The following is a 26,624-nucleotide window of genomic DNA, read 5'->3' as shown; positions in this document are numbered from 1 at the left end:
AGGCTCCAAGCCTCACCTTACCCGACTCCAGTTTTTAGGTTGTATGCTAACTTATTTAGCTGCTGTCAGAACACCTCACATCAGATAAAGTTCAGCCTCTCAGGCCAGCGGAGGCTGTCGAGAAGGCAGTGTGGGGGGAATAGGACTCTCACCCATATTACCCATGTCTCTGCGGGTCGGCGTCACAAAGACCTGAATAGGTCATAGGTGTAAAGGTTACAGAACATGTCAGATCACTGACAGCGTTGCAGTAGCTGAGTGTATCTCATGCTGAAAAATACCACAGTGCAACTTTAATACACTCTGAATGTCTCCCCTGGCTTTCAAGAGGTGCTGAGGAGAGGCCAAAAGCTTCGGTTTTCAGGAGTAATGCTACATATTCGCTTATTTTTCCCTCCAGCCTCCATATCGGTTTAAAGAATGTTTTAACATTCACGCAAGGGCTTTAGCGTTACTATCATTACCTGAAAATGGGCTTCCATGAATAAGCAGGCGAAAAGCTACAGCAGGACCTAGCATTAATGGTAAATCGCCAACTGGAGGGCTCTCTTGGCTCCCACAGAGAACAGATTTATTAACATTTATCTCCACTGATAGGCTGGCTGAATAGTGTATGCTCTTGGACTCTGCAAGAAAAAAGTACAGCAGGAGATGCATGAATATGTGACCTACAAGTGCGCATAGAATTGTTTTTTTATTTTCCCAAGTACCATTGTATAATTGTGTTTGTCGAGGTTTTCTCTACAATAAGTCTTGTTATCTCTTTTTTTTAGTGGAGGAACCATGTTGACCATTACTGGAACCAATCTGGCCACCATCAAGGAGCCCAAAATGAGAGCCAAGTATGGAGCTGCCAAGTCAGAGAATGTAAGCGTTTGGACCCAGACACTCGCACACAGTTTTTATTGACGAAACAGAAAAAAGCAGTGACTTGACTTGGCAAGTGAGACCAATATAGAGGTACAGGTGTCTCTCCCTCTCTCTCGCTGTGTCTCTGCCATCTCTCCCTCTCTGTGGAAAAACTGATTTTCAGACGATACACACACTCCTGGGACACAGACACAGACGCACACACCTGACCCGTCGGTCAACCAGCCAAGGGCCCATTTTCTGTTTGTTTTTGATGTTGAATTTCCTTTTAGCAGTTTAACCTTTGAAATGTCAACCAGCAATAAAGCGGCTCTGGCAAATCCCCCTCTCTTCACCTAGCACCACGGGGCTTAGCTAACCTTTCTCCCACTCCCACTCTAGCTGAAAGTAAAAATATCCCTCCTTTTTCCTTTTTCCTCTCTGCAGTCATTTTTATTTTACTTGGTTAATGTTTCTATTGACCTATAAACACAGTTTTGCTCTGTGTCTGTGTGGCTTTACACACCCTTTGTGTGTGTGAGCGTGTTAGTACGTGACATATATAATGTAAGGCTATAACGTGCTGTGAAACTATTCACAGGTCTCTTTAGCCGTGCTGTGTTATCGTTAACAGCTACCGGCTGACCTCTCCTGTTTCTCTGCGTGTCATTACAGTCTAATTTGTTCTTCGGTGACTGATTTAAGTGTCAAACCCCACAGGGGATTTTCAGACGATATCAACACTGATTACAACACTGATGTTATTAAGCCAGCCTCTTCCTCATTATGTCATTATGGAGACATTTAATCACTCATATCACATAACCCTGTTCCAGCCACCGTATATATTGTTGATTATGTACTAGTTGACATGACTTTTGCGAAAGAATATTAAAATACGTCGTTTTTTCACTGCAAACCTTGTAAACACGGTAGAAAGGTTAAATTTAACTGTTCATCATATTTTCTCATTCCCTCCTTCCGTTTTCTCTTTCCCCCATTCCTTTCTCCTTAATTTCCCCCTCATTCTTCCTCTCTCTGTGTATCTTCCCCCGTCTCTAGAACTGCACGGTTGTCAACAACACCGTGATGGTGTGTCTGGCGCCCTCTGTGGCCGTATCTGACAAAGGCTTTTCGGAGGCGGGCAGCAGTCCTGATGAGATCGGCTTTGTCATGGATGACGTGCGCTCCGTACTGGTAGTAAATGAGACTTTCAGCTACCACCCAGACCCCGTGTTCGAACCTCTGAGCCCCTCAGGCATGCTGGAGCTGAAGCCCACCTCACCACTCATACTCAAGGTAAATTGCCTTGTGCTCTTAGCATTGATCTGTTTTGGCCTTGTCTCTACCTGGCTTTGCTTTGCATCCATCACGTCTTTTCTCTTTTTATTCTTCTCTTGACTTTCTTTTTTTTTTCATGTCTTCTTCCTACATCTCTACCTTTCTCCTCTCTTTGTTTCTTCTGCCTTGTTTTTTTTCCTCCTTTCTCCCTTCTTGCATCACCTTTCTCTTTTTATTCCTGCTGTTTGTGGAAAAAAGGGTTCTTATGTCTGAGTGAATGTCAGCGTGGAGTTTGTGGTGGTTTTGCATGAAAGCTTTTTATCGAAGGTTACTCTATAAAGGTGTGTACATAAGACACACTAGGGCTTAAGGTCAAAAGAAGGTTAGCTGAGTGTTAGCACTCAGTTGACACTATGGAATAGCAGTAATAGCAGATAGCAGCTTTCTGGTTATATTGAGTATTGTAAGCAACGTTAAAGGCTCAATCGGACAAATAGTTATTTTAGAAAATGCTCCAGCGACCTCCCAGTCAGCATCCAACACAACCGATAAGACGCTGACAGGCATTTGAAATGATTTTCCAAATATTCCTGTACACATACTTTACTCCCTCTTTCCTCTGGCTTTGAGAGTTTTTCTTTCAACACAGCCGTCTTTCAGATGCGCCTCAACCTTGAAAGATGTTATTTCTTCGCCTGCTGTCTCCAATGGGGTTTGGAGACCTTTAAGGGAAAAAAAGTCACTTCTAAAATGCCCCGTTTAAAATCAGATGCAAAGGAAAGTAATGTTTATAAAGTGGACCCATGCGTTGGTATGCCACCTGCTCAGATTTCTATCAGATAACTTCTGAAGAGAGACTTCATAGCCTTGTTTACTCTAAGCCATAGAGGCAGTATGCATTTGAATCCAGAGCACATTTGTAAAGCCCCCCCCCCCAACCCACGCTGTCTTTTGTCATGTCACCTCTCCCCTTGAACTTCAAAGCCTCAGAAGCGAGACAGAAAATTATCATGCAATTTCATGGAAAACTAAAGCCTTTTTTCTCTCGGCCAATCAGGGTGGAGTTTTAGAAATGAAGAACCACTCCTCTCTTCCCCTGTAACTTTAAATATAATTCTATAATGAAAAGCTCTGATTGCCCCACCGTGCTGCGGGTAAAGAACTTCAGAAATAAGCAGCACAGAGACGGCATCCTATTAAATAATTGCGGAGAAATTAGAGGTTTATTGAGATTTTCCAGCAATTAATTCCTCCCACTCTGCAAAGCACAGTCAGTTACGATGAGGAGGGGTAGGTAGAGGTAGCAGAGGAGAGGGGAAGGATTTATGTAGAGTTAATTTATTGTACTCTCCAACACAGTCCTTGGACAGCATTTTTACACGTGCCAGCCTTTAGCCACCAGATCTGGATTAAATAATCTAATCGCTGGTAAGCTAAATTTAGTAAAAGTTACATTTTTACTCGAGAGCAATGTCATAGACTTTGTTATTAGTAGAATGTGCACCAGAGTCTCATATTTTGGTGCCCAGTCAGTCAATTCTGTGCAGCGTTTCCTTCACTGAATTGACATTTCTGCGTGTTCCTTAAGTATGTTTCGCTAAAGGAAAACAATGCAGGCTCTGTTAAAATCATAAACCATATTTCTGTTTGTGGACTCATAGTTTGGTCACTTTCTATGAGAGGTATTTTCTGCCAGCATTAAGCAGAATCACTGTTGCTATGGTTACCTGCAGTTTGAAGTACCTTGCCCACTGATTAGAGCAGTGACTGAACTGTTGAGGGACACCTGTCAGCCAATCAGAAAAAAATTTGGGGTTTTTTGACAGCATAAATCACAGTTGGAGTGAATCCTTTTGCTTTCATATTATTATTCAGTTATTGTCGACCACCTCTAACTCTGTCCTTATGTAAGTAACCGATGCATGTGTATTGTTTGTTTCCAGGGCCGCAACCTAATTCCTGCAGCCCCAGGAAACGCTAAGCTGAACTACACAGTGCTGATCGGGGAGACGCCCTGCGTTCTCACCCTGTCTGAGAGCCAGCTGCTGTGTGAATGGCCCAACCTGACCGGAGAACACAAAGTCACAGTGAGTAAAACTTTGATGCTTGTCTACGTTACTGTTAGTGTTAGTGTTTTCCCACTGTGTGATGCGTCTTTCTTCATTATGTTAACTTGATTTGACACATGGAGCAAAGAATGGTGCCATCCAGGGTTAAGGGGTTTGGATACCGCCATATCAAACCTGAAAATGAGCATCAGCCCTCTTTAAGTTACATTTTTACTCTGTTTTTCATCATCCCTCTTGATTTTTTTTTTCTTGCCACCTCTGGAGCATCTGCATTTCACATTTCTTTCAGCCTCTCAGCCCGTCTTCTTCTGCACCTTCTGTTCTCTCTGCTGTTTCCGCTGTTCTATTCATCCCCCTTCTTTATGTCAATCCACTTCCTGCCTTTTTCATTCATTCATCTCATTCTTTCCTCCCCATCCATCAGACCTAAATCTCTTCAATTACTCTAGATTTCTCTCCCCCCATTCATATAGCTGCACGCACACAAACACGCACATCCCGTCTCTTATACCGTTGGCGGTGTTTGCGACTTTATTTATGTCTTAGAGGCTTTTGATCGGTCTCGTTTGGCTCGCATCCTCCTAGGGATTTCAACAGTATTGATATTCAATAGAGACCAAAAAATGGCTTGTGGGCGTGAGAGGTCTGTGTCTATTTTTACCCTCTTCCATTTGGTATTTCATAGACGTAAGCCAGTTGAAGATGGAATAAAAGGAAAAAAAGAAGACGAGGGGGGAAAAAAAACATATCCCAACGTTTTATTTTTATTCACGTGTTCTGCAAGCCAGAACTGTTTTGATGTGATATGGTTGAAAGTCATATGGGTGTGTAACTGTGTATACTTGTATGTGTTTCACTGGTTCCAAAGACAGCCCCGGGGCACAGATGTTTCCTCCCCCAACCCAGATACTGTATAAAGGGTTTTGGGGAGTTTTGCCCTGCACTTGGCTCAACTCGACACAGCTTGCTTTGCCAGTATAAATGCAATATGGGACTTTGCATTGGCACCTTGCATAATTTTTTTATCATTATGCTGGTTTTATAGAGGTTGTGGCCAGGTGTAGACCTAAAATTGCCATCATGTGGAACTGTAGCTCTTGTAGATAAAATGTAAAAATGCCAAAATCTTTCTGTATGATTTTTACGTCATGTATAGTACACAGCTCTAATTTTGGTAGCAGCAGCTTATTTATTTTTGGCTTCATGTACCTGTGAATGAAGATGGTTTACTGCTGCAAACAGGTGATTTTTTGTGTGGTGTCTCTCGTCTACCTGCTAAACAAACAACAGAGTGTAACTTTTGTGTGTGTGTGTGTGTGTGTGTGTGTGTGTGTGTGTGTGTGTGCATCCACTAGGTGCGCGTTGGAGGCTTTGAATACTCACCGGGGACCTTGCAGATCTACTCAGACAGCCTGCTCACCCTGCCCGCCATCATCGGCATCGGAGGAGGTGGCGGCCTGCTCCTGCTGGTCATCATTGTGGTGCTGATTGCTTATAAGAGGAAGTCGCGGGATGCCGACCGCACCCTCAAACGGCTGCAGCTGCAGATGGACAACCTGGAGTCCAGGGTGGCCCTTGAGTGCAAGGAAGGTGAGTTTGGACAAAATCTGGTCAGAAGCGGGGTGTGACACTAACCACTCAAACCTCAAAGTTTCTTATGCTTGTGTTCCCTTAGTTTCTTTTCATCTTTCTCCCCAAATAACTTCAATGTCCTCAAATAACTGTAAATCTCTCCCTCGCTGCAGCTTACCTCAGAAGCTGCACAGCTCCCATTCAATAGTCCTATCCATTTCTCTCTCTGCTTTCTCCTCCACTCTCTATTTCTCCCTCCCTCTCACTGCCAACTGTCCCACTGCTGTTAGGTGGCAGCGGTGTGTGCGTGTGCATGTGTGCGTGGGTGTTGGTGTGTTTCCAGAGGAGTACTTTGATCTGAGCCAGCCACCAGATGTTGGCTCTCCACCCCATGAGAGAGCCGCCTGGCTGGCCTCACTACCATCCACACAGAGAGATGGGAGGGAGAGATGGAGGTTAGATAGATGCAGGGCACAGAGGTGGGAAAGTGTGGGATAGTAAGGAGGGAGGGGTTGGCAACGACTGAAGCGAGGGGGGGGGGGGGGGGGGGGACTTACACACCAGTACATTAGCATATATTCATTTGGCAGGAAAGCGCGTAGATCCAGTGAGAGCCTACTGATGCTGTTACTGGTTTGTCTGGCAAAGAGAGAGAGAAGCAGATGGGGAGAACGAGAAGGAGAATACTGATAACCATGATCAGAATACATTTGTTTTAGGGATCACTTCACTTGTTGCACTGCTTGAGTAAACCTCTTATATAACAATAACACACATTTATAGTAGTTACTAGTAGGGGTATTCAAAGATGATCACGGTGTGCACTGTGCACCACTAACATCTAAATAATATTAAAATATCAATACTGACAGATAGTATTTAAAAACAGTTTCCATGTCAAAGTAGCGTTGCATTTCAATAAAGATTTAGAAAATGGTCAAAATGAAATGCAGAGACATCCTGACTTCCCTAGTATGGGTCAAGCTTCAAATAGGCTGAATCCTACACTTCCCATAATACAACTCATCTTTTTGTTAGGCCGTCCTTGTCTGATAAATGTAGCCTGGATCCAGACCTCTAAAATGGCGCCCACATCTCCAATTTGGACTGCTGTTTCCACCAGTTGGAGAAACCGTCGACCAATCAGAGTTTCGTAGGCATGATTTAAAAAATGGCAACATCATCTTCGGCTAGCTTGTCAGCTACCTAGCTACATCTGTGAAAAATGACAACAAAAAGGGTACAAAAATGGTGTCAAGCGTGCATGAGATTGACACCAGTAAGTAACTCTTAAACTATCATTTTAAGTTAACTGCTCCTAGCAACCATGACCAAAGCTTCTATTTCAACTGAAAATGACATCGGCAGGAAGAACACGTCACTTGCCACCGATTGGTTTGGGCAACACCAAGAAAATATAAAAATATAGTCTTTCAAAATCCGCGCCCCCAGATTGTAACGTAGGCTAACTGTTAACTGTGCTGCTCAGGGGAAATGACTTTGTGTGTGATTTCTTTTTTCCAAAGTGTGTGTGCACTTCACACTCCCCCTGACACTCGAGTCTTCATGTCCTGCTCTTTTGCAACTACCTGCAATCACACACACATAAACTCACACCGCAGTTCAAACAATGATTGGCTGGGTGAGTCCAGGTGCCCTGACCCTGTCTGTCCCCCGCTGTCACCACTGTCTGGAAGACGACAACAGGATGGATGGAGGGAGGGGGACGGAGCAAGGGAGATAAATAAGGTGGACAACTTGTGAGGGGGGGGGGCACTGAAGAAGAGATGGATGGGAAGATTAAGAGACAGGGAAAAAACAGGAAGGGAAGCAGATAGATAGTTGAGAGAGAGGAAAGAGAGAAGGAAGTTGGATAAAAGGATAGTGGGAGAAGGAGAGGAAGATAATGCTATATAAATATTTGGTTGAAGAAGGAGAAGGACAACATGGAGTGAAAAGAAGGGACGTGATTAGATTATGTGGGAAAAATAGAAGGAGGACTTTTGTTCAGAAACAGAAATGATTGACTTTAAAGACAGATGAAAGAAAAGAGATGGAGAGAAGAGATGGGGCGGGGTAGAGAAGGAGAGACCGATTAGAGATGCAGAGAGAGACGGACAGCACGAGGGAACCAACAAGAGGGGGGGAAAAAACAGAAGGATGGAGGGATGTAGCAGAGGAGAGGCAACCATAGGGGAGAGAGAGGTGACCCCTAAGATGTCACTTTGAAGGGAAGAAAGAGGGAGAAAAAGAGAGATAGGAAGAGAGGGATAGGGTGACACAAGCCATCTGTTAGTCTGGGCTTTGGTTCGTTATTTGTTTGGGTTGTGTTTCCATGTGTTGGTGTATTTTGGATGACGCTAAAGGGCACACACACACGTACATTCGAGTTAATGGAACTGTATAGCTGTATATTTTCTTCTCAGGGGAGTTTTATATTTATAACATAGAATCAAGGCGGTACAGCGAAAGCATTAGCTATTTGCACTATTGTATGGGATGTGAGTGAGAGAATGGATTTGATCCCATTTGTTCCTTCCACATGTGACTTGTGAAGCCACTGGAGTATACAGAATGGGGTCAAAACACACACACCACGTTCGCTGGGAATGGAAAATGTGTAAAAACCTTGACACATGCACTCACATAAATCATCTGGGCACTAGGTTATGTGTTCAGCTGTGGGGCAAGACAGGAAAAGTGTGAGGTGGCAGCGTGTAATGTGTGTGTGTACTCACAGTGCTCATGTTCTTGTGTGCAATTCCATCCTGAACTCCCCTCCAGCCACCGAGTACCACGCTTTCCTCAATCCTCCTTCCCTCCATCTTCCTCTCTGCTCTCAGCACAGAGCGATCGCATAATGCTGCTTTTCACTGCTACTCCTCCACACGCCTCCACCTTCTCCTCAGTTTCACTTGTTCTGCCCTTTTCTACTCTAAAACATGCTGTTTCGGAAAATCGGTTGAACAGTAGACGTCAAGTTTAAAGACTGGCTCTAGAGTTGATTTCAACTTTTTGCAGGTGTTTTAAGTTTGACTGTTCTGCACTGAGTTCTCATCCTTTCTTCTCTTTTTTGTGGATCCTTTAATGTTTGAAGTTCCCATTTTTGGGACAAGAAAAAATAATAATCATTACTTGAGAACACGACTAAAAATAGTGTTTTAGCCGGTAATGACCACTTTGAATTCCCAAGTCTTGCATCTAAATTCTTCCTCTGCAGAGGAAGAGATGCGTTTTACACTTATAGAGGCAGTGGTTTGTTTGGGATAAATAGATGCTAGAGCAAGTAAAACAGGTCTCAGTCATTAAGTGCCTTTAAATGAGTGTTTTGTGTTGGGCCACTGCTGACAGAAAGCTGAACGCCATTATTACCAAAGGTATCACAGAAAATAAATCAACTTTGAAGACTAGAGCTATAAAAAAAATATGTATTTTTCATTCCTGTGTGATTTAATCCCCAGAAATCTGTTCGTCACAAAACTTCTTGATATATTTGTAACCATTCTCCTGTCTCCTTTGTGCAGCCTTTGCGGAGCTGCAGACCGACATCCATGAACTCACTCAGGAGCTGGACGGAGCAGGAATCCCCTTCCTGGACTACCGCACCTACGCCATGAGGGTCCTCTTTCCTGGGATAGAGGACCACCCTGTGCTCAAGGAGATGGAGGTACGGGTCAGTAGAGAGCGCTCCACTCACATGCACACTACCACTAAATGAATGAATGAAAGTTGTTCTGTGTGTATGTGCTAGAGATTTTAAGCAAGGACTTTGGTGAATAACGAGAAGAAAAAAGAACCAAACTCATCAGCTGTCTGCATTTTGTGTGTTAAAGTTTTCTTTTTTTGAGAATTCAGAAAGTTTGGGAGAACAGTGTGCCTGGAAGAAAAAAGCATAAATGGACCAGTGGAGATTCTTGTTTTGATCTGCAAGTTTTCCAGCATTTTTTGATGGTTTTTTTTTTCTCTTTTCCAAACTCATTTCTACAGCTTCAAAAAGGGTTATTCCTTTTAAAGTCTGTTCTATCTGTACTACAGTTTGATCAGTATAGGATTTAGAGGGCTGAAATGTACTCCTCCACATAGAGACCAAAAGGGAGCGAGAAAGGGGAAACTCTAGAACGATTAATAAAATGCAAATTGGAAGTTCTGGAGATTTATTTGATGTAGCTGAGGTAAGACTATGAACATGTCCACCAACGTCTTTCATCTTCAACCGCTTCTTAGTCAAGGAGGCAGGAGAGGGTTGAAGCTGAAACTAGTAAGACAAAATAACTTGTGGGGGAAGTAACTCTCAGGGCAAGCTCCAGTTTGATGTAATACAGTAAAGGGAAGGTTCTTTTTGGGGGGAGTAAGCAATGCCTGAGCTCCACTAAGTCTTGGTACAAGTGATAGATTGCCTCTACAGGACCAAGCCTGTTTGAGGCTCCTGAAAAAGCAATGTTCACACGTTCAATAAAACACTCTCCCCTCCACTAGTGCTCCTTTCTCAAGAGGGAACACTCTATCACTCACATGAACCTCGGCTGTGTGTGGACACCGTAACGCACTATGCACACTTGCTTTCGTCACTTCTCTGTACACATTAGACATCACACACATACATCACATGGAAACGCACACTCGGCTGACATGCATGTAAGGTGGCGGCTGCAGGGACGAGGGGGCTTTGAGACATTCAGTATCTGCTCGTGCTATCAACTGTATTCCAAAGGGATAGTGTAGCACGACATTGGATTTTCATTTGTATGGCCCAGGCAATCACAGGCCACAGTAGTGCGCTAGCAGGCAGATCAATTTCTTATTACAGCATGAAGCTCACATTCTCACTTCAAACCTCTGTTGCTCTCCCTCGCTGCTTTGAGACAGGGAGAGAATCTGTGGAAAGGGGAGCGGTGAGGGATGGAGGGAGGTAAAGAGAGAGAGAGAGAGAGAACTGGGGAAAAGCATTTGCACAATAATAGGTAGTAAAACAAGAGTGCAAACCTTGAAAGCCTTGTTTTATGAATGCATCCAGATGTACATCAGGCTCGGATATCAGTGATTTAAGAGATGATCGACAATTGGGTTTTCCTCAGAATCAGAAATACTTTATTGATCCCCGGGGGGAAATTTTACATTTTTCCTACTCCGATATAAAGATTTGAACTAACTTACAGTCTCTAGAATCTGCGCCCTAGCATTTAGAGATGTTTGTGGTGGAGCAACATGTCCACCCGCTGAGCCCCGTTAATCAGCACGAGTGAATTTTAAATCCTTAATTACAAACCAGTTTGCCGTCTCTTTTCCATGGGTCTGACACCCCCCGCTCCATAAGAGTATTTAACCTTATGGATATGATTTGGATTGTGATATTAAAGGTAAGATAATAATGTTAAACGGGACATGACGCTGTGATATTGTTGCACGCACTTTAAAAGGGAATCGTTGTTTGAATAGAGGAGACATTTCTTTTTAATAGATTTTCTTTTACATAGGCTGTGTAATATCCTTAGGCTCACCTTTGAAATCTGGGTAACACCCATAATATCCCCAAAAACTCACTTTTTTCTTTCACACTAAGACTAAGTCCCCCCCCCCCCCTGCCGATTGGAGTAACCACGATTGGACGATTTGAAAATAGAAATGATCACCCAACCCTAATGTAGACATGGAATAGAATAGAATATAGTGTGTGTGTGTGTGTGTGTGTGTGTGTGTGTGTGTGTGTGTGTGTGTGTGTGTGTGTGGGCATGTGGCTCTTTTGTCAATATACCCTTCATCTGATATTCCTCATTCTCACACATACTCATTAACTCATTTCTCAACTATAACTCACAACCAATTCTTTTTTCCACATCCTCCTTTTCATCCTGATCTCAACCCCTTTATCCGCCCCTACTCTTCACTCTTCTCTGTATCTCCCTACCTCTAATGCCTTATTTCTTTCCTATTCCTCCTTCCTGTCAACTCTCTCCTTGTATCTTCTCTCCTTCAAACTCCCCCCCCCTTCCTTGCACTCTACTCCCTCCTTTTCTTTCTCCTCTTCCCTTCCACCTTATTTCCTGCTCCCTTTACACTACTTTCTTTCCCTCCCTCCACCCATGCCTCCCTTTCATTCTCTCCTCCCCATGTCCAACCAATGGCTACTTTTCCTACGTCCGCCGTCCCTCTCCTCCTCTCCTCACACTCCTCTCCATCATCACCTCCGTCCCCTCATCTCCAGGTCCCGGCTAACGTGGAGAAGGCCCTGACGTTGTTCGGCCAGCTGCTGACCAAAAAGCACTTCCTGCTGACCTTCATCCGCACCTTGGAGGCGCAGCGGTCCTTCTCGATGCGAGACCGGGGCAACGTGGCCTCCCTCATCATGACGGCACTGCAGGGGGAGATGGAGTACGCCACGGGCGTCCTCAAACAGCTCCTGTCTGACCTCATCGACAAAAACCTGGAGAGCAAGAACCACCCGAAGCTCCTACTCAGGAGGTAGGAAAACAGGGAGGGAGAGAGGGGTTGAAACTGGCTCGGACGCCGCACAAAAACATGTCACACGTGCACAGATAGTTTCCCCACTGGGGGTTGAGTTTGAGGTTACGTCCCTTTGTTTATCATACTTCTCACTGGTTCAGGGCGTCCTTGAAAAGAGGCACCCTACTGAAAGTGGGCACCTTGAACGTTTCATAAAACAAAAACAAAAACAACAAAGAAGTTATGTTACTCGTCATTGTTCTCCATTTTTCTTGCCCTCCTGTTGTCATGCTGGTGGTAATGCACAAAACCAAGCAGATAGTTATGCTCATTAATGGTGCTAAAATAGGAAGAGAACGGAAATTGATAGAAAAGAGAAGCTGGTGCTCTGTAACGATGTCGAGTGATTATTTTTTTCTCATAGAGCTGAAGTTACGGAGCAGCAGGGCAGTGGACAGGGACTGTAGCTTTTAGAGGCCTATGTGACGTTACCTCGTCTCTAACTCTCAACCCTGTCCCTGTCAGAGAGGATTACACCCCTGAGCACACACACACTCCCAACGGAGCCGCAGTCAGACAGACCGACCTCTCCTCCGTCACACACACAGTGAGGAAGGTAGAGAGGGGATGTAGATGGAGAGAGGAGAAGTATTTACAAGGGAGGGTGCGAGGGATAGAGAGAGAAAGAATTGGTAAAGGGGAAAAGGGGAAGATGAGCCACAGAGGAGGGAAAGAACACGAGGTGAAAGAAGCAGCAAGAGAAAGGTAGAATGGAGCAGAGGGAGGGAGGCTGATGGTGATTGACAGAAAGAGAGGGCAAAATGTCTAGAGGGAGACTTGGGCTGGAGGCAAATTGATGGAAGGAGAAACATGGGGGGAGAGAGAGAAGAGGAAAAAAGAATAGAGAGGCTGTAGGACGGTGGAAAGGTGCAATATGGTGAGAGAGCAGATAGGCAGAGGGAGAAAGAGAAGGGAAAATGAGCTGCTGCAGACAGTCGGGCAGGAAAAGATACACGTATTTAAGGAAAGACACAATTAGAGAAATGGCCTGTCTCCAAATAAATTGGAATTAGACATTAAATGATAAAAAAGTTATGTTTTTTTTTTCTCTCCTCCTTCTCCTCTGAGAGATATTTAATTAAAAATCTAATCAAATAAATGACTCTCAGCCAGTGTGCCTGTGTGAAGCCTTTTCCAATCCCCTCTTGGGGCGTTCGGTCACAACACGCTGTCCCTGCTAACTACACTAGCCTCGGGAGCCGGCGTTAATAAGCTCGGCAATTATTACACATGGTTCGCCCTGTTTTGGTCTTTTTCCTGCAATAGATAGACTTAAGACATTTCTTTTACACATATATATACAGAGAAAGGCACAGGAGAAAGACCTTCTCTTGTGGTAAAATAATGCTTGGGTGCATTTAGTTTGATTTGTACATTATAGGCTCAGACTGCATCAATCCCTCCTCTTGTTTAGGACATGTTTAAAAAGTTTTGGAACGATGGGTGCAGGGACGTCGTCTCCCTGAATGAGATGATGTTACAAGTCGCCCACTATGCGTCCTGACATGCCCAACAGCGTGTTCTGTCCAGGTGTATTCGCCTCCATCGTCCTCTATCCCCTCTGTTCCCTATTGCCTCATCTTTCATCCGTTATATTTTGCTGACAGCCATGAAAAAAAAAACTGCACCGCATACATCAAACAACACTCAACAGTCAAACGGGGAGGCTTGCGGAAGCGTAGGAGTTCACGTCTTGTTCATGCTACAGGCCTTCACTGGTTTCACCAGCACATTGGCCTAGTTTCCTGCATTTTCACTCATTCCCTTACTATTCCTCAATTGTCATTGCAAAAAAAGCAGAATTTCTGTGCAAAGTTGACAAGAAAATATTTTCCTGTGCTGTCATTTCTCAACAGAATGTGCCTTTCTTCACCTTTTTGCACCTTGTGGCTTGCTAATGACAAAAAAGACTAATATTTACTAGAAGTGCGGGAACGTGGCCCAGTTAGACAACCCAGTAACCCAGCAGAAGACTCAAGAAAAATTCCAGTTAGCTTTGATGCATCCCCTATTCATCTAAGAGAAAACAAGGAATGGATAATTAAGCAGTCTTCGTGTTTCTCTCTAATGTGAAAAGGAAGGATGGTGGAAAGCGAGGAGGACGATGACGGAGAGGGAGAAATAATCTCTTTTTGGCCCTCCCGCTTCTCCCCCCACACATCCTTAGTGCCGGTCTCCCTTTCAGCTGTTTAACAAATTAGACGCAATAAGTCCGTAATTACAATGCCTTTTAATTGCTCTTGTTTTTCGTTCGCCGGTTGTTCACGTGTGTCTGCTCGAGAGCGCGCACGTGCAGAGGTTCCCCTCATTACACGGCAGGTTTGTGATTAACGAGAGAAGTTAGCGAATTATACTAATTGCTGTATTTTTAATGAAGACGGGTGGGTTAGCTTGGAGGGGGAAAAAAAGATGTGATGGAGGGGCGGCGTGAAACAATGGAAGAAATGGAGGGGTTTGTTTTGGCAAGTTAATTTGTTTGCATGTGAGGGGTTGGGGGGGTTGAAGGAGAGCAGGGGAAAGGGCTCAGTTGTTTGAAGGCAAACCGTACGACGACTGATAATGCCGTGTGTTCTCTTTGATGTGCGAGCAAGTCTTAAATGCCTTTTCCCCCGTGATGAAAGTGTTGGTTTATGCCCACAGATTGTAGCCAGGGGGGTTGGGTTGGGGGGGCTTGTTTGGGTGTGCTTGTTGAAACAGGGACGAGCCGTTTGGGATGACTCCAAAAACCTCCCAGTGTCTTGTGCAGAGGTTTTATGTGCTTCGTGAGGTGGTGGCAAAAAAAGAAAAAATATCCTTCTTAGACTTCACTCCCATCATTTCCCTGTCACCCTCTAATTTTCTATTTCTGTTATTTCCCTCTCACCTTCACCTTCTCCTTTCTCTTCCCCTTCCTTTCATCTCCCTCCCAGGACGGAGTCAGTCGCTGAGAAGATGCTCACCAACTGGTTCACCTTCCTGCTTTACAAGTTCCTCAAGGTAAAATTGTCTGTCACACACACACACACACACAACTTTTGAAGTAATACTAATACCGTTGCTGTTTGAGAATAGAAAGATGCCTCACTAACACACACACACACACTCACAGCTGCAGCATTAGATAAGGCAGAGGCAGCAGGCTACCTATTCCTTACCTCTGCCTTTCATGTGGTAAATTCTCCTTTCTCCGAATTGAAGAATCTGAAATCTGGAGCGCTGTTCAGACACAGCTGGTCATGTTGTTGGGATCGCCGTAGCCTGTCGCACTAACCCGTCCTCTCTTTGTGTCCCTTGCCGGATTCTTTTACAGCCAGGAAAGTGTGTGTGTGTCTGTGTGTGTGTTTGTATCCCTCTTCAGAGCTTTAGGGCTTAGCAAAAGAGGAAGCCAGAGATCTTACACAAATGCATTCTCTCATTTCTCTGTCTGTCTGTCTGTCTCTGCGTCTGTATGTTTTCTTTCTCTTTTTTGAATTCCTGTTCCTCTGATATGGAATCAGAGAGAATTATTGAGGCTTAAACTGTGCTAAATTCTTGTTTCCACACTCGCATTCTCAACATTCAAACATGGCTGCAGCTAATCAGTTAGCAGCGGGGCCTTAAACCCCCGCCAGGACAGGCATTCTGGTGGACAGCGAACCAGCCAAGCCCCTGGGGGTCCCAGTTAGCATCTGTGTGTGCATGCATATGTGTGTGTTTTGGCTCCAAATGTGAGAGTGGACAGCCAGAGTTGGGTTCAGAGACAGGGGAGTGGGTTACCAGGGAATCTTTTTAAACAGCTGTGTTTATGAACTTTAGACAAGACAAAAACAACAGAGACAGTGGAAGAAAAAGGTGGAAGAATGTAGAGAGAAATTGTCTGAAGTGGTTTTGGATGAATGAGAGGAAGTGCTGGGGATGTGAAAAAAAGTTTTTCAAATGAAAAATGGAACAAAGAGTGCAAGGGAAAGTGAGAGGGAGGGATGGAGGGATTGGGAAAAATGAGTACTGAAAGACTTGCTGTAGCTAGCAGCAAGGTTACCAACCCAGCTTTTATCTAACCTCTGCAATTCAGCTCCTCTCTCGCTCTCTCTCCTGAGTTTTTAGGGGTCACATAAAAGAAAGGCCTGGAACAATTTCAAGGTTCAGCCAGGTGTGAATAAAGATGGGTAAAGGTCAAGTAGTTGTTCAAAGGGAGGAAATAGATGAAGCTTTTACCTACCAAAGGGAACAGGAGTAAGAAAAAATCCTTTTATCCATTAGCCTATTCTGAGGGTTCACTTGTCCTCCGGTGCACTGGCTTGTTTGAGAGAGTGGGGAGTCACGTGGTTTCTCTATTTCTGCACCTGAAGTGCTGTGTGTTGCTTTGAGTAAAAATGTTTTAGGATGCTGTATGAAAATGTTATTGTAACACTATAATGAACTGAATAAAATGTTATATTTTATAATAGTGGCAACAGGACACTGAAGTCAGTGAAGCAAAGCTAAATGTACATCAGACGTGACACTCTCATAAACGTGGAGCATCAGTATTGCTTTTCCACTCTGTCTGAAAGAGACAGAAGGGATGAGATGCCGCACAGAGCTGGTTTGTATGCTGTTAGACAGAGAGGACGCCAGCCGGCACGCAGTGTTTTCTCCATAGGCAGCAGGCAGTGCTAGATTATCCCACAGAGTTCATCTGACAGCTCACTAAGATGACTGACACGTGTTGATGCACGGACATGCCCAGCTGAAGGGGGACTCGCGACACACTCCCTCTGCCTCAAGGCACATCAAAGCTTTGAAGGACACGTAGAAAATGAAGTGAATCATCGGTTAAACAGCTTGAATTTGAACATTTAGAAATGTATTGTGATGTGAGTAATGTGCAGCCTTGGTTCCCAACCTTTGTGTTGGTGACCCTTTAAAATGAAGCAACGTCTTCTCGTGACCCCCTTTCACAGGTTGCATCTATACATGCCTGAAGATGAGAAATGATCCAGTATTTTACACAACAGAGAATTTGTACAAGCATGCAGAGCTCAGATGGCAGGCCAGCAGAACGAGTGAGTGAAAAAGAGAGAGAGAGAGAGACGGGGGCCCAACATCCCAGTGCTCGTTGCCTGGTTGACACGTCTCACACACCAAAGTGCTTCTCCAAGCGTTTTTCACCCCTCAGTCGTTAACCTTCTATTAACTCCTCCATCAATTGCCACTCACTCACACTCACACTTTCCTCTCCTTCTTGCTCACACACACACACACACACACAGATTTACAAAGGTGTTTTTTTTTTCTCAAAGAAGAGGCACAGGGGAGAAGCTTGTGTGTGTGTGTGTGTGTGTGTGTGTGAGAGAGAGAGAGAGAAATGGTGTGTGTGTGTTGTTCTGTGTCAGTTTTCAGTGCTGTTAGCCAACACAGGCCATGGCCCTGTCCTTTACTGCTCTGCCTGTGGTTGGCTTAAAGAAGATTAGAAATATAATTGGAGAGTTGCTCAGCAAAGCTACGCACTTTTTGCTGTTGCATGCTTTTTTTTGTAGGTAAAGTTTTTGCACAGTTGCATTCATAGTTTGCATTTTAACAATCTGTCTCCCTCTCCTTGTGCTCCTCTTTTCATATATCCTCCTCTCGCCCTTTCACTTCTACCTGCCTCCCTCTTCCTACTTCCTTCTACCGCTTCCTCTCTCTGTTTCCAGGAGTGCGCTGGCGAGCCTCTCTTCATGCTGTACTGCGCCATGAAGCAGCAAATGGAAAAGGGACCAATAGACTCGATCACGGGAGAGGCCCGCTACTCCCTCAGCGAGGACAAACTCATCAGGCAGCAGATTGACTACAAGACTTTGGTCAGTACACATATTTATGGACACAGACGGGTGGACCACACATCTGGTGTCAGATAGTGTAAAACAGATGCAGTTGATTGACAGTACATTGGCATGGATTTAATGTGCCCAGTATTCTTGGAAAGCCTTACTTGCTAAATCAGGGACCATTTTGCTTGAGCCTTTACACATCAAATAGGTGGAAACAAATAATAAACCTTTAATTCTGATGAAATGCATTCATGAAGAGCCACAGTACATGTTCACTGTTTCGCAGTTGAATATTGATTCTAAACTGCTGTATGAAGTGTTTGTTTGCATGTTAAAAATCACTGCAGGGTCGCGCTTCCACACATCCATGGTCAACACTCCAAGTCTGTGCTGACCTCCTGGTCTTAATGTGACCTCTGCCCTTTGCCCTGTGACCTCTGCCTCTATAGACGCTGCACTGCGTGAACCCGGAGAACGAGAACGCTCCAGAGGTGACGGTGAAGAGCCTGAACTGTGACACAGTGACGCAGGTGAAGGAGAAGCTGCTGGATGCCGTGTACAAGGGCACACCATACTCCCAGAGACCAAAGGCCTCCGATATGGACCTGGGTAAGGAGAGAGAGAGAACTGCCCCACACACACACACACACAGTATACACTCCGAGCACAGGTGCACTACTAAAGTGGGTAAAGAGGGAATCGTTTCAAGGGCTCTCTGAAGCAGCATGGGACCCTTCAGACAGGAGAAGTGATTCTGTACAAAAATAAATTCAAGTCAGGGTCCAAAAGTCCCTAGAATTAAGCTCTATACCCATTTTAATTTATTCAGTCAATGAACTGTGCTGTCTGCATCCTAAGTCACACCAATTACTTTTGTTTGGAGGAGAGAGAGGAGAGTTTTTGGTGAGTGTATCTATGCAATCCAGGTCCCATTTCTCTCTTTATATACACAGCCTTACCTGTGTTTCCTTTGTGTGTGTGTGTGTGTGTGTGTGTGTGTGTGTGTGTGTGTGTGTGTGTGTGTGTGACAGAATGGCGGCAGGGCAGGATGGCTCGCATCATCCTTCAGGACGAGGATGTCACCACTAAGATAGACAATGACTGGAAGAGGCTCAACACTCTGGCTCACTACCAGGTAACCCGCCGCTAAAGCACAACATAAATCCCATGATGCCTGAACAATATCACCTTTGCTTTCAAATCCATTCATGTACTGTAGTTGGAGTTATAGTTATCATTGTTTTGGGTTTATTTCAGCCCATTGAAACAATGTAGCAGTTGTCATATTTATTCACATTGTGTTTTGTCGCAAATAAGATACACATCATTTTTAAAATATGCCACTTACACTTTTAGTGCTTTGTAAAGTAGCAACTTGTAAAGCAAAGTTCATGAGGTTGGAGTATAATCTTGCTGCTGGAAGTTTCGTGCTGTGGTAACTGATCATGGTCCTGTTTCAGGTGACAGATGGTTCAGTGATCGCCCTGGTGCCTAAACAGAACTCGGCCTACAACATCTCCAACTCCTCCACATTCACCAAGTCCCTCAGCAGATACGGTACGAGAGAAGGTGTGTGTGCTTGTGTGTGTTTTGTCTGTATGTAGTGTATGTATGTGTGCCCTCGTTTCATAATATGTGCAAATGCGTTTCTAAGAAGATACCAGTGAAAGCAGAATGCCTATATTGCATTCAGATGAATTCTGGCTTGTAGGTTTTTAATTTTCGAATATATGATGCTGCTGACTGGAAGAACTGGAAAATAACTTGGAATGTACATTTATTAACAGAATCAAATATAAATAATATTTATATATTTATATATTTAATTTTTCTTGTCGATTCCCCTCATACTGTACATCCCACAGAGAGTGATATGCATGACAGCTGTCAGCAGCGCAGTTTGACATCAAGTAGAGTGGCTGGTTTTAGCATCAGTGCCTAGTTGCTTGGTGGCTCTCCAGCTCCTTTACTGACAAGCTCTTTATTGCTGCTCAATTCCTGTCTGTCTGATCCCCTTTTTACCTCACATGCCAAAAATACATGAAAGCCACTTGTAGATTAATCCAAGGCTAATTGAAGAAGCACATTGGAAAAAGGTCAGGCATATTTTGCCTTGTGAATGTAAACATGGTTTCATGAGTGCGTCCAACCAAGAAATGTACTGCACTGTATAGCGCACTTTGTAGCAGGAGATTTACAAGGCACCCCTACTGTTTACGCCCTGTATGTGAGCAGGACCAAATTGTACTGGAACCAATGCTGATCCAGTGTGTACTTATGTCACAGATAGCTAATTAGCTCTGCCACTGTGAATAATGGGTGTGTGACGTGCAGCAGCCTGTTGCATTTTGGGTGATCCTTTAACCTCCAACGTGTGATTTAGCCAGGGCCTCTCCAGACCACATATACCACTGCGATTGTTCACCGCAGTGGACGGTGTAGCTGTGAGGTCCAATGCAGAAAATGTATTTTATATAAAGTTAAAGTTCCGATATGTGTGATGGAAATGCATTTTAATAAAGTGTGAAGTGGACCTTTTGTTTCTCACTATCACTTTTTTCATCTTTCGTTTCTAGTTTTTTATAATCCTTCTCTGGTGTGCAGTAACTCTGTTCCTGAGCTCTGCCACCGTGACATACACATAAATACCCACTAACACCCCCATCACACTCCCTGCGTACGTCCCTGGTTCACATTCTCTCCTGACATTTTGAACCTCTCAATCCTTCCCTGCTTTGTCACGGAAGTGACAAGCATTCAAACTGAAAGCGTAATGCTCTGTGTCACAAAATAGGGGATCACTGTCCAACAAAGGGAGGGAGGGAGGGAGGGAAGGAGGGAGCAGGAGAGAGAGAGAGTGACAGACAAATTTATTCTGGAATGAAAGAGTGACACGCAAGTAGAAGAAGCTGTCACCTTTCAGAAATGCTTTTAACTTCACAGAGAGATTTTGCTCTCTGTGGCTGCCTCAGATCTATTATTCATGTTTTTTTATACCTAGGTATCTTAATTTATAGGTTGTTCCCCTTGAAGTAGTGATAAAGACTAAGTGAATTATACTTTTATATAAACTACAGCGTGGCACCAGGGTATGGTCTAATAATACCCTTGCCTTCTCCACCAGAGTCCACTGGTTCAAACCCCCAGCAAGCATTGGGCCTGCTGAAGTGACCTTGTGCGAGACACTGACTCTTAGTCTAGTCTGTGGGTTAGATTAGATTGCACTTTATTGTAAGACTCATCTAAAATGTGTCTTGTGTCAAAGCCAAATCTGTTTTGCATGCTCATAAAAAGACTCCCATTCATCACTATATTCCATCAGAGCAGCAGTTCTGCACATAACCTTGATGTCTGTACTTCCTGTTTACCTCCTCATCCCAGGATGCTTAAATAAAAAAAATACAAACTAGTATTACAAAACACATGTTCAACTCCACATTTGTGTCTCCTTTCTTACTGTTATTTTTTGGCCCATTGACTCAACTCTCCCTCCATCCTCCTTCCAGAGAGTATGCTGAGGACGGCCAGCAGTCCAGACAGCTTGCGCTCCCGAACACCCATGATCACCCCCGACCTCGAGAGCGGCACCAAACTGTGGCACCTGGTCAAGAACCACGACCACTCAGACCAGAGGGAAGGGGACAGAGGGAGCAAGATGGTCTCTGAGATCTACCTGACCAGACTGCTGGCCACCAAGGTATCCAGAAGCTGTGGATTTACACACACACACACACCTTCAGCCAAAAAGCCCACTCCACCACATCCCTGTCATGTAGACCACTTCCACCAGCAGCCCCTACCCCTGACCTTTGTTTGGTGGTGGTCTCAAAGCTCATTAACATTTTTCATAACCTTTTGCACAAGGACACACATATGCACAGGAATGAGCGCGTGTGTCTTAATTAGGAGGTTGACCTTTGACTATTGAGTTGTTTGGTTGGTGTTACTGGGCCCTCTGTTGGTGGCCTCGGGGCTTTTAGGCCCATGCCTTTAGCCTGCGATCATTACTCACCAAATTCCTTAATGTCCTCCAGACCACAGTGTGGAACCTGCGCATCTTCAGATGACGATCTGAAAGGTTATTTGGAGTCGGGCTCAGTGTTTGTATTGATGTACTGGAGAAACAGCGATCAGCCAACGTGTATTTCATCCCTGACTAAGTTGTTAACCCCCGTTGAGTGTGATTGAGTTGCCATCACTGTTGGAATGTTTTGTGAAATGGGACAATGTTAGCATCTTTATCAGAGCTGTTTCAAGAGAAATTGAGAGAGGTTAGGTTATTCTTGTGTATGGTGTAACGCACACATGTCCTACAACACAAAGGTTTCAGCTGGATGTATCTCAGGTTTGTTTATATTCATATTTTTATTAAATTAATAAGGATTAGTTTAAAATAGCATGAAAAATCATATTAGGATTAATAGGCCTACGTGGTTGTTAATCATTAGTAATCTCAAATTCTCACAGAATCTTGTTATTGTTTTGTTTTTGCCTTATTTTCTACAAACTGCACTTTAGCACCAACTCAAGAAAGCATACAAAATGTCCATCTGTAAAATGAAGCTTGAAATTCGCCCATTTGGGTTCACATTTCCTCTCGAGCATGAGCAGCTTTTTCTTTTGAGCCATGCGGGCAGTCATTATTTCAGGATTTCATTCACTTTAAAAACCATAGACAAGTATGTAATTACACATGTGTTTATTAGCTCCAAGAAAAGCCTAATTTGTATATTTTGGGTCCACAAAGTGTCTAACATAAACTTAATAAATAGTCAGCAACGGGAGAAGTTTCTGGAGTGCACTTGTATCCACAGTACGTTGCTCTTCCTTTATGTCGTTCTGTCACACCTTATACACAGAACACACATGGACCCCAGCTGTTTTGTTCCAAATGTGCTTGCACACAATCGCACACATTAACAAATAGCTTATGAATGCAAACACACAGCAGTTGCCTATACTGTCTACTAACAGTGTCAGGCTTTTGTTCTCATTTGCAAGTACTAACTATCTTGGTGATTCAGCTCACCCTGGCACTTCCTCTCCCCCGATGTTTCACTCATTAGCTCGAGATTTCCATTGTTCAAGCTCCAGGTAGGAAAGTGCAAGGTTAGCGGCATCAATGCTAGCTCGACTGGGAAATGCAAGCCAGAGGAAGACAATGGGGGAACTTGGAGCGCTGCAGTGTGTTCTTATTTATTACAGCCCCACAGCTTTGTGTGTTTAGGAAGCTGATTTGTGGATCTGTGAACGAAAACAAAACTGCAGATTCAACTTCTGGCTGGTTTAAATAAGGTTTTGTAAAAGGTGGCCTGGATGCTTGAAGATGGAAACGAACGCGCCGAACGCTTGTGGGAAATATGAAATCGTTTCAACTTCAGAGGAATTTGTGAGGATTCAGAATCTCCGGAGTTGTGTGATGTGGTAAAAAACATTGCTGAGCAGCCTTAGGCTGAACTCTCATTGGGCCCCATTCTAAGTACTGTAAAGAACACTGAGCACTCAGCACCATCACAAACTCTCAGAAAGTTGGAGTACTAAAAGCAAAGCACTGTCATTCTCAAACACCTGCTACTGACAGCCATCGCCTACAGCCAGACCATCACCAGCAAAGAGGAATATGCAAGCAGAGGCTGTTAGTGGCATCATAACTCATAATGTACAGGAGACTTATTCTGTACCATTTCTCTAATGTTTACCCCAGAATACACAAGATGTGGGCTAGCTTGTTGTAAGAAGGTTCAGCACATGGAAACATTGAAGAGATAAATCATAATTTGTCTTCTATAAGGACATGCAAGGAAATTTCAAATGGTTTTTGCAAACTAACTAAGCCAGTGTTGATTCTGCTGCTCAGGGTACGCTCCAGAAGTTTGTGGATGACCTGTTCGAGACCATCTTCAGCACAGCGCACCGAGGAAGCGCCCTGCCTCTCGCCATCAAGTACATGTTTGACTTCTTGGATGAGCAGGCAGACAAACACTCCATATCAGACTCTGATGTGCGGCACACTTGGAAGAGCAACTGGTGAGTTTGTGGGCGCACGCTGTGAGGGGGCATCATCGGGAGTATTTGGTAGCTTGTTTGTGTCTCATTAGTGTTGTGAAAAACTAAGCCAGCAAATGTGCAACAGAAAGTACAGGGTTTCTATTTCTATTTTTATCACTCAGACTCCTCTTTTGTTTTTCAAGTCCGTCTAACTGTGTAACTCTTCCTCTGTCATCCCTCTATCCTCTCAATCCCTCCAGTCTTCCTCTGCGGTTCTGGGTGAACGTGATCAAGAACCCCCAGTTTGTCTTTGACATCCACAAGAACAGCATTACAGATGCCTGCTTGTCTGTGGTGGCTCAGACCTTCATGGACTCCTGTTCAACATCGGAGCACAAACTAGGGAAGGACTCGCCTTCCAACAAACTGCTCTACGCTAAAGACATCCCCAACTATAAGAACTGGGTAGAGAGGTACGCAACACATGTTCCATTTGTTTTGCCTTAAAGCTGTTTTAAATAACATTTGTCAGGATCTAAACTGTGTTTTTGTTTTTCCTCCAGGTACTACTCTGATATCTCCAGGATGCCGGCCATCAGTGACCAGGACATGAGTGCCTACCTGGCTGAGCAGTCGCGCCTGCACGCCAACCAGTTCAATAGCATGTCGGCCCTACATGAGATTTACTCATACATTGTCAAGTACAAGGATGAGGTGAGATTCCTAAGGACATTTAGTATGTATGACAGTTACACCTTACCTACGTACTTTTTAAAGGTATTATTTTTGTCATACCAGGGTTTGTTAGTGCGTTGAGTGTTTCTCAATCCTGGAGGTTGTTCCAGAAAAGAGGCTAAGAAAAGCCCGACTTGTTTAAAAAATACTGATTTCAGTTAACCAAAACAGTTAAAGTGTTGACGTGATCAGGCCAAAAGCAAACATGAAGTACATGAAAAGCACATTAACGTTTGTGCCGTAAATTCTCAAAGAGTGGCCAGGCCACTGTACAACAACAGAGTCGTGTCATACTCACCACTCTGCTGCTCTCGGTCTCTCTTCTTTAACAGAAATACTGTTTTCATTCACTCCAGCAGATTTTTCACATTAAAAGTCTTTCAGCCTGCCCACTATCATTAGGCATTTAATGTGAAAAATGTACAGGAAGTATTAAGCTTTATTGACAACACCTTAATATCATGATGTCAGGAAAAACGGAAATGTGGAATTAATAGGTAGATGAAACGGGTATTTCTGTAAAAAACAAACAAAAAAAAAAACACATTCAGAGCAGCAGAGAGGTGAATAAGGCTTGACTCTGTTGTTGCACTGATGGAGTCAGTGTTGTGGAAGTACAATATGTTGAATTTACCATGTGAGAGGCCGTGTCATAGGCTACAGGAGTTTTTTTACCCAGCTTTATTTGTTCATCTGAGCCTCTGCCATTATTTGAGTCCCGGCCTTGTATGAAAATGTACGGTATGTGTGAACCAGCCAGGTGGGATGTTGGTGTCCTCTGACAGCCTTGTTTGGGAAGAATGACTCCACGTTTTGAAAGAAAAAGCGAGCACATTGTAACATCGACTGACCTCCTCCCCTTTCCATCTTCAGATCTTGTCAGCGTTGGAGCGGGACGAGCAGGCGAGGCGACAGAGACTGAGGAGCAAGCTGGAGCAGGTCATCGACACAATGGCCCTGACCAGCTGAGGACCATCCAGCAGCTCCCATCTCCTCCTTCTCTTCACTCCTCCTCTCCATCTGTCTCTCTCCCTCGCTCCTCTCACCCAGACAACAAACAAAACTCCAACCCCCAACAATACGACAGACGAACTGCAAAAGGACTGAAGCAGTATACTGCAAAATGGGGGGGGTTCGGCAGAGATGGGCGGGCCTGTGTACGCTTACATGTGTATGTGTGTGTTAGTCTGCAGCCCCGTAGGGTGTGTGTGGGCTGGTGTCTGTGTGAGAGACTGGGACACCGGACATTTTCACACATGCATACATGGAGAAACATGTCAACTGACAGCATTTGATTATTGTGGATGTTGGTGTTTGTTGTTTGCTTGATTTTGATTTCAGACGTTTTGTCGTGATGAAGCGATGGTCAGGAAAGAAACAATGGAAGCCTGGAAAAAGGAACTCCATATATGGCCTCATTTAGCAGGATGGACCAATCTGTGATGAGCCAATGGAGAGAGGCTCTCCAGGTCATGTGACTCCAACGGGTGTCACAGTTTTAAAGGATGCTAGATTTTTTTTTTTTTTTGTATAAATGTAATCAACTGCCCACTCTCTGATCTCTCGCCACTTGTATTACTGCTGAATTTGCACAATTTACAGAAACGTTACAAAGGAAGACGATATAGATATTATATATAAATACAGCTACGTTTTTAAAGAAAGATTAGGGGAAAAAAACATTTTTGTTGTTTTTCCTTTTCATTTTAAATCAACAAACAATAAAAAAATACAACAACAAAACATGATTTGATATTTACAAAAGAAAAAAACAACGTAGACAAAAAAAACAACAAAAAAGAAACAAAAAAGTCGTACTGTGCCATGTTTTCTTTGAATGTTGTTTAGTGCAAAGACATTTTGTTAGATGGAATGTGCT

The 26,624-nt window shown here is 44.0% G+C and overlaps 1 protein-coding gene across 1 annotated transcript in view; it reads left to right on the top strand.

Annotated features, from left to right (window-relative positions):
- The window catches only part of plxna1b (plexin A1b), a 144,684-nt gene extending 118,784 nt beyond the window's left edge, over positions 1-25,900 (top strand). Inside the window, exons 16-31 of the mRNA XM_070902736.1 lie at positions 774-867; positions 1,912-2,148; positions 4,074-4,217; positions 5,555-5,789; positions 9,296-9,444; positions 11,974-12,230; positions 15,182-15,248; positions 17,906-18,052; positions 18,472-18,631; positions 19,054-19,157; positions 19,483-19,591; positions 21,529-21,719; positions 23,880-24,049; positions 24,271-24,483; positions 24,574-24,724; positions 25,619-25,900. Coding sequence (XP_070758837.1) covers positions 774-867; positions 1,912-2,148; positions 4,074-4,217; positions 5,555-5,789; positions 9,296-9,444; positions 11,974-12,230; positions 15,182-15,248; positions 17,906-18,052; positions 18,472-18,631; positions 19,054-19,157; positions 19,483-19,591; positions 21,529-21,719; positions 23,880-24,049; positions 24,271-24,483; positions 24,574-24,724; positions 25,619-25,714 — 2,524 coding nt within the window. The 3' untranslated portion in view covers positions 25,715-25,900. The remainder of the gene's footprint in view (positions 1-773; positions 868-1,911; positions 2,149-4,073; positions 4,218-5,554; positions 5,790-9,295; positions 9,445-11,973; positions 12,231-15,181; positions 15,249-17,905; positions 18,053-18,471; positions 18,632-19,053; positions 19,158-19,482; positions 19,592-21,528; positions 21,720-23,879; positions 24,050-24,270; positions 24,484-24,573; positions 24,725-25,618) is intronic.
- The last annotated feature ends 724 nt before the right edge of the window (positions 25,901-26,624 follow it).

The sequence above is a fragment of the Enoplosus armatus genome, chromosome 3, assembly GCF_043641665.1.
Source record: "Enoplosus armatus isolate fEnoArm2 chromosome 3, fEnoArm2.hap1, whole genome shotgun sequence".
NCBI lineage: Eukaryota > Metazoa > Chordata > Actinopteri > Centrarchiformes > Enoplosidae > Enoplosus > Enoplosus armatus.
Note: the sequence above shows the minus strand (reverse complement) of the source record. Positions and strands in the feature narration are given on the sequence as shown.